Source organism: Antechinus flavipes, chromosome 3, assembly GCF_016432865.1.
Source record: "Antechinus flavipes isolate AdamAnt ecotype Samford, QLD, Australia chromosome 3, AdamAnt_v2, whole genome shotgun sequence".
Lineage (NCBI taxonomy): Eukaryota > Metazoa > Chordata > Mammalia > Dasyuromorphia > Dasyuridae > Antechinus > Antechinus flavipes.
Window position 1 is genome coordinate 555,505,632 of NC_067400.1, and position 7,916 is coordinate 555,513,547.

Consider the following 7,916-nt stretch of genomic DNA (forward strand, 5'->3'; position numbering starts at 1 on the left):
TTATCTTGTATCTTTGATATTCCACATAGTGTCTGACAGATAGGAGGGGCTTATTAAGCAATTGTTGACCACTTGATTGATTCAAGAAAACACATGTACTCCTACTTCTGCAGGGCAATCTCTAAAACTTATCATGTTTTCCGTTAGCCCTTTCTTCTCTAGGATAAACATCTTCATATCTTAATTACTTCTGATGTGTGTTGATATTTAGTCCTTTCGCTGTCCTGTTTCCATTGCCTCAAATATGCTCCAGTTTATCAGCATTCTTCCTAAAGACTATAAGTAAGAATTCAAAAAATTCTCCAGTTAAATAGGATCTAGTCACAGAAAAGAAGAAAAGAATCATTGGTCTTCTTGTTCTCACCACATATTTGTTTTACTTAGTTTAATTTCTTTTAAGGAAAAGGACTGTCTTTTTTCCTGAACCATTTTAAAACAATTCCATTACCAACCTTATTTGTTATCAATCATCTTTATTTATGCATTATCTAATTTAAAGCTCAAAACAGCCCAAGATATACATTAACTAATTCTTATCAGTTTAGGAGTGTAGAATATTTCAAATGTAAACATTTAAACCATGGCAATCAAAAAGTGATATAAGTAAAGATCTGGTTTATTGTTTGGGTATTATATGGAATTAAAAAAAACTGATGGAGAAATGTTAATAATGTAAATTAAATTTACAAGTTTCATGCATTTTTAGAGTTGCTTATTAAAATATTTATCAGCATATTACTGCAATAACCCTATGAAGCATTAAGTACAGTTGTTTCTTTAAAAAAAAAAAAGAATGACAAAATAGTGGAATAAAGGTAGGCGCTTGTCCAATTTCTCCCCCAAACTGCTCCAAATTCCTTTAAATGACTCTAAACAAATTTTAGAGTATCAAAACACTCCAAAAGATGGACTAGAACTGAAAAACAAATTATAAAGTCAGTAGAAAAGGTCTGTAACACCAGGGTGGGAGTTCACTGTATTGGCCTGGTGCACGCCATGTTGGTGCATTCCTGGACCTGGCCCTGGCCCCAGCCCTGGCCCTGGCTCCAATAAATTTCTCAATAATTGGCAGTGCTGGAGGCTTCCAGACTTTTCAGCCCAGAAACACCAAAAAGCATCTGGAAGTTCAGCAGAAAAAGTTGGTAGAACCAGGGTGGGATGGCAGCACAGGATGCACCAGCACAGTTCAGAACTAGCCCCAGTCTTGGATCCAGATCTGGCCTCAGCCAGATCTCTGAATCAGTGGCTATATGGTGGCTTCCAGAACTTTCAGTTTACACCAGTTTACACCAAAGAGGACTTGGAAGTTCAGCAAAAATGGTCTGTGGAACTAGGATGTGAGCTTAACATATAATCCCATATAATCACATATAATCTGTGCAGCACAGGCTGCACAAGCACAGCCCTGGTCCCAGCCTGGACTGGACCCCAGCCTCAATGAGGCAGGACCTCTGAATCATCAGTAGTGCTAGAGGCTTCTGGATGTCTCTAACCGAGGAACACCAGGGAGGACTTGGAAGGTAAGTGGAAAGTGTCTGTTGCAACAGATCGGAATTCCAATATGCAATCCCAAATCAAATTGTGCCAGCAAAACCCCAATCCCAGGGCCCAAGTAACAGGAAAACAGAACATTGTTGATTCAGCACAGTAGCTCTTATAACTATATTAGAGCAGGGATGCTTCTAACAGTTCCAGGGCAGAAAAGGGGACTTGTGGTAAGATTCCTAGAAGGAGCTCTTAAAACAGCTGCACAAAACTCCTGAAGCCACCTTGGAAACAGAGCCCTACTTTATCAGAGTAAAAAAAATCAAGTAACAGGATAAAAAAAATGAGCAGACAACAAAAAATTTCTAAACATTGAAAGTTAGTATGGTGACAATGAAGATCAAAACATACATTCAAAAGATGATAACAAAGTCAAAGCTTTGGATGTAGGATGTGGGGTTTTGCTCCAAGAAAAATAAGAACTGGGTACAGGACATGGAAGAACTCAAAAGAGATTTTGATAATCAAATAATAGAGACAGTGGGAAAAATAGGAAAAGAACTGAGAGTGGTGCAAAAGAAAATGCAAAAAAGCTACTGAGGAGAAGAATGCCTTAAAAATAAAAATTGGCCATTTGGGGAAAAAAAAAACATTCAAAAGATCACTGAGGAAAATAATTCCTTAAAAAATACAATTGAGCAAATGGAAGGTAATGACTTTATAAGAAATCAAGATACAATAAAGCAAAATCCAAAAAATGAAAAAAAATAGGAAAAAAGTGAAATATCTCACTGGAAAAACAACTGTTCTGGAAAATAAATATAGGAGAGATAATTTTAAAAATATTGGTCTACCTGAAAGTTATGATCAAGAAAAAAATCCTGAATATCATCTTTCAAGAAATTATGAAGGAAAAATGTCCTGATATTCTAGAACCAGGGGATAAAATGGAAATTGAAAAAGTCTACCAATAATTTTCTGAGATTTCCAAATGAAAACTCCCAGGAATATATATGGCCAAATTCGAGAATTCCCAAGTCAAGAAGATAATAATGCAAGCATCCAGAAAGAAATTAAGTGGAGCCTCAGTCAAGATACCACAAGATTTAGCAGCTTTTGCATTAAAGGATCAGAGGCCTTGGGATATGATATTCTGGAGAGCAATGGAGCTAGGTTTACAATCAAGAATCACCTACTTAGAAAAAATGAATATAATCCTTCAGAGGAAAAGAATGAAATAGAGGTTTTGCAAACATCTGTGATGAAAATACCAGAGCTGAAAGAAAAATCTGATTTTCAAATACAGGACTCTGGAAATGAATAAGGTGATAATCAGGAAAGTGATATAAAGAACTTAATAAGGCTCATCTTTTTATATTCCTACAAAGATAATACTTGTAACTCAGAACTTTCTCATTATTATGGCAGTTACAAGGAGTATAAATAGACAGAAGGCACATGTGGAGGTTGAATATGAAAAGATATCAATTTTTAAAAATGATGAAATTAAGGGGTGAGACAGGCATGTACTAGGAGAAAGTGAAAGGAAGAAGTGAAATGGTGCAAATTATCTGCCATTAAAAAAGGCAAGAAAAAGTTATTGAGGGGCAAAGATAGTAATCAATTTGTCCATTACAACATAGTGTAAGATATAAATTTGAATGATATTCTTCCTTGCTTTTTGTATGGAAGAAAAGAGATAAGGATAATGAAATAATAATAATTAGAATGAGCAGGAGGAAAGTAGGCAGAAGGTTAACATTTCCAGACTCATATTATTTAACATACTTTATATTACAGGACCATTGAACTACTCTCCATTTCTCTTTCTTATCTTTTTTTTTCTTTCCATGTTTTTATTCATTACCATCCTCAAGCCTCAAACAAACTCCCTAATTAAGTTTCCACTATATATGCTTCTTCCTTCAAAACCCAACTCATATTTGACCTACTCAAGCTTTTCTTGATTTCCTCAGGTAAAAATAGAATGTTTCCAGCTTTTCATATAGACCTATCAAAAGTTATATTACAGTCACTTTCCCATAGCTATTTGGTTTTTTTATTTGTAGTCTTTCACATTTAGATAGTAAACTCTCTTGAGAAGATTCTATATTACATCCACTGATCTATTCATTCATCCATGCATGTATTCATTCATTGATTTATATTCTTATGTTAGTAGGTACATAATTATAGATGTTGTGGATAAAACTAAATTTATTTGGGATGATAAAGTTGATAAGAGATGATTTGTTTATATAGAATTGTTTTTTTTCCTTAAAAATTTGTCATTATTTTGAATTACTTCTATTCTCCAGTCTAACAATAATCATTTATTAAGTATATACAATGTATTAATTACTATGTCTGGTCTTAGAGTGTTGATTCATACTAGCCATTTCCATATTTTGGAAATGTTACATTATATGTTTTCCTTTTAATCTATTTCAGCACATAGACTTATGCTTGGCAGATTTCCAATATTTAGCAAATGGAAAAGAAAAAAAGTTACAATCTATTTGTGTCTCTGCAGGACCACCAAATAAAGCAGTGTCCCACTGCTCCCATATGGGCTCCCATATTTAAGGTGAGCACCTGAGATGATCATGAACACACCCATCCACAGACAAGATGTCCATATCTAATGATACCCAGTTTCATCCTTCCTCCTTCTTGTTGCTAGGCATTCCTGGTCTAGAAGCTATGCATACATGGATTGGCTTCCCTTTTTGCATTGTGTATCTGATTGCACTGGTAGGAAATATCATCATACTATTTGTGATTCAAACTGAGAAAAGTCTCCACCAGCCCATGTACTATTTCTTGGCCATGTTGGCTACTATTGATCTGGGTCTGTCAACAGCTACCATCCCTAAAATGCTAGGAATCTTCTGGTTCAACTTGAGGGAGATCATTTTCGGGGCCTGTCTGACACAGATGTTATTCATTCACAACTTTACTGGGATGGAATCAGCTGTACTCCTGGCCATGGCTTATGACCGCTATGTGGCTATCTGCAACCCACTTCGCTATAGCATCATTCTCACTAACAAAGTGGTGGCTGCAATTGGTGTTGGAGTGCTGATGAGACCTCTCCTTACAGTCTTTCCTTTTGTGTTCTTGATCCTGCGTCTGCCTTTCTGTGGACACAACATCATTCCCCATACCTACTGTGAACACATGGGTCTGGCCCGTCTGGCTTGTGCAAGCATCAGGATCAACATTATCTATGGTTTGTATGCTATTTCTTACTTGGTATTTGACATTGTAGCCATTGCTATATCTTATGGCCACATTCTACGAGCTGTGTTTCGTCTTCCCTCCCTGGATGCTCGTCTCAAGGCTCTGAGTACCTGTGGCTCCCATGTGTGTGTAATCTTGGCTTTTTATTCCCCAGCCCTCTTCTCCTTCATGACCCATCGCTTTGGTCGGAATGTTCCTCGTTACATCCACATCCTCCTGGCTAATCTGTATGTTGTGGTTCCACCCATGCTCAACCCAGTAATCTATGGTGTCAGGACCAAGCAGATCCGGGAACGGGTGTTAAAGATATTCTCACAAAAATAAGCTGTGGAGCAAGTTATCCTGATTGAATCTTCATGTTCTCCAAGAGATTTTGTTAGGTCATGAATAAAGATATTCATTTGGAATATATTCTTCCTAGAACTACTTCCCATCACTTCAGGAGGGTCTATCATCACAGGGTCTCCTAATTCATGTACATATGCCTTTCTGTGAGAATGTGACAACTATAAGTTTTTTTTTTTTTTTTTTGCATTAGCACCTGAGTTTTATGGCTCTTTACTTTGGCTTCAAACTTGGGGATACAACTTGTCCATGGCCCATTTTTAATACTCCATAATAATTATTTAACAATACAATAGAGTATACTGAATGTAATAAATGATTTGCTAAGATTACAAAAATTACAGGAGATAATGTAATTTAGATATTAAGATATACTATTCACAAACAAAGCAATCACATAAATATAAACAAATGCATATTTTTTTTGTACATATCTTTTTCTATCTTTTGGAGGTCACAATATGGTAAGGAGAACTTTAGTCTTAGACTCAAAAGAACTAGGTTCAAGTTCTGACTTTCAGTATGTACTGATTATATATTCTTCTCTTCATTTAACTTAATTCTTCCTCAGTTTCCTCATCTGTAAAATAACACTTGTATCACCATTCTGGTTTAATGTGAGGATATTACTTTCTAAAGCTTTAACATGCAATAGAAATATAATAAATAAATCAATAAGTATTTATTAAGTAGGCAGTGGGGATACAAAAGTAATAATAAAACAATCTTCACTGGCAAGGAGGATACTTTTAATGGGGGAGAAAACAAGTGCCTATGTAACTATATTAAAAAGAAATATAGATAGAATAAATACAAAAAGTTAAATACTCAGCATACTACCTGGCACATACTTAAGTTTTCTATATCACTGTTTTTTCTTCCTTCCTTTCTTTTTTCTTTTTTTCATCATCCCTTTCTTCTCTTCTTTTTTCTTTTCCTCTTTCATTCCTTCTTCCCTCATCTTGTTCTCTTCCTTCCTCTCTTCTCTTTGCTCCTTTTCTTCTTTACTCCTTCCATACTTCTTTCCATGACTGTACTGTGGGGATTGATCCTTTATGATTAGCTAAAAAGGGAAAAATGGTAGTTGAAAGAAATACTGTAAAAATTTTTTTTTGTTTAAAAGAACATTGTGTTCTCTAACTTTTAAGATGATTGGGGTGAAGGAAATTTCCTTAAGTTTATATTTATTCTGCATATTCATCATTTCATATGGCTTGATATCATCCAGTGTTTTCATGCGCTATAATATGCTTACTGATTGTCCTTTGAATGAACATACACTTCATCCCCAGCTCTTTATGCTATGAATATTGGAAGATTTCAGGAAGAAAGTAGAGATTCATGTTATCTTTCTTTGACCCTGAGAACTCTGATTCTCCCATTTTTCCTTTTCCTTTTTCTCCTTTTGTTGTCATTAACAACTGTTTCTTTTCTTTCTTTTTTAGTCTTCAATTACCGTGTAATTATAGCCAATTTGTTCTTTTCTCTTACCAAACAGTATTATTTCCATTTATCCTGCCACTGTTGCTGAATATTTTTTCTTAGAGCACAACAGGGTGCTAATTAAAAAAAATTAGCTTCTAATGTGCTGTGCCCAAGATCATATGGTTGTATGTGATGAATACTGCTTTGAGTACTAGGAATGTTTAAATGAGCTGATTGATGTATACCAAAGAACTTAGTTCCAAATATTGTTGGACAGTATCTATGATACCTGATCTGCCCATAATATAGGCTAAAGCTATCTCTAATGTATAAAAGTTGAGGTTATATTCAATCAGTAGAGACAAAACAAAAGATTATTCACAAATAATAAGATAATGCCAAGAGATTGTTCTTGACTATGTCTGTTCATTTCAGGGACATATTTCTAGCTTCTTGATCACACTAAGGACATGTCCCTGATTTCATCCTTCTTCTCTTCCATTGGATTAGGTCTCCTAATACCAACTTGAATATATCCAATATGGAAAAATCACTTTTATTATTTTATACCCCCTTGTTAATTTGGAAATAACAGTACAATATCAGTAACATAAAATTGCTAAGGGAGATGAAAAGTGATATATAGAAATGAACCCAGAGAAATAAAAACAGACTTAAATAAATAGATGTGGTTTTGAACAAAGACTTGTAGATTTAGAGTTATATGACTTGGGTTGAAATTATGGCTTTTTTATTGCTCATGTAATTTGGATGAGTGATCTTAAGTTACCCTCTATCAATTTCAATTTCTTCATTTGTAAAATGACTGTTGGACTAGATAACTGATCTCTAATGTTCCTTAGAACTATATATCTGTAGTCTTATGGAAGGGAATTACATGAAAGAGATGGAATAGCTTTTTGAAATATGCAAACAAAAGTTTAAGCGTAGAAAGACGGAAGGTCAGAACACTTGATTTTAAAGAGAGAGAATGACACTGATTCCTGTCTTTCATTGCTTAAGGAATATTATCACTAATCAAAGCTATAGAACGTGATCTTTAAATTATACTCCTAAGATTACCTTGTCCAATCCTTTACAGAAAGGTGAAAAAAAAACAGACTCAGATAGGGGAAGGAATTAATTCAGCTTCATGTCCTATGTTAAAGACAATAGAGAGACTAAGACTTAGGCCTCCTAACTCATAATGTAGTTGGCTTCTATCAGAGAACAATATCCTACATTTATTCACATGCCACAATAGTCATTCTGTAAGATTTGAAAATGAAAACAAAATTAAAAAAAAATTCCAATCAACCGGCTTACTACAAATGATAATAGTAACTCCTATTTCTAGAATCTTTTAAGATTTAAAAAGTTGGATCAGGATAATAAACAGGAAGTTGTCTTCAAAGCAA

At 34.6% G+C, this 7,916-nt stretch overlaps 1 protein-coding gene across 1 annotated transcript; it reads left to right on the forward strand.

Annotated features, from left to right (window-relative positions):
* The first annotated feature begins 4,116 nt into the window (after positions 1-4,116).
* LOC127558112 (olfactory receptor 52E2-like) lies at positions 4,117-5,052 on the forward strand. The gene has a single exon (XM_051991340.1). The coding sequence runs from the start codon at positions 4,117-4,119 to the stop codon at positions 5,050-5,052; it is 936 nt and encodes a 311-aa protein (XP_051847300.1).
* The last annotated feature ends 2,864 nt before the right edge of the window (positions 5,053-7,916 follow it).

Bases quoted from the DNA above. Each gene is read 5' to 3' on its own strand.
- LOC127558112 (XM_051991340.1), top strand. From the start codon at position 4,117: ATGTCCATATCTAATGATACCCAGTTTCATCCTTCCTCCTTCTTGTTG.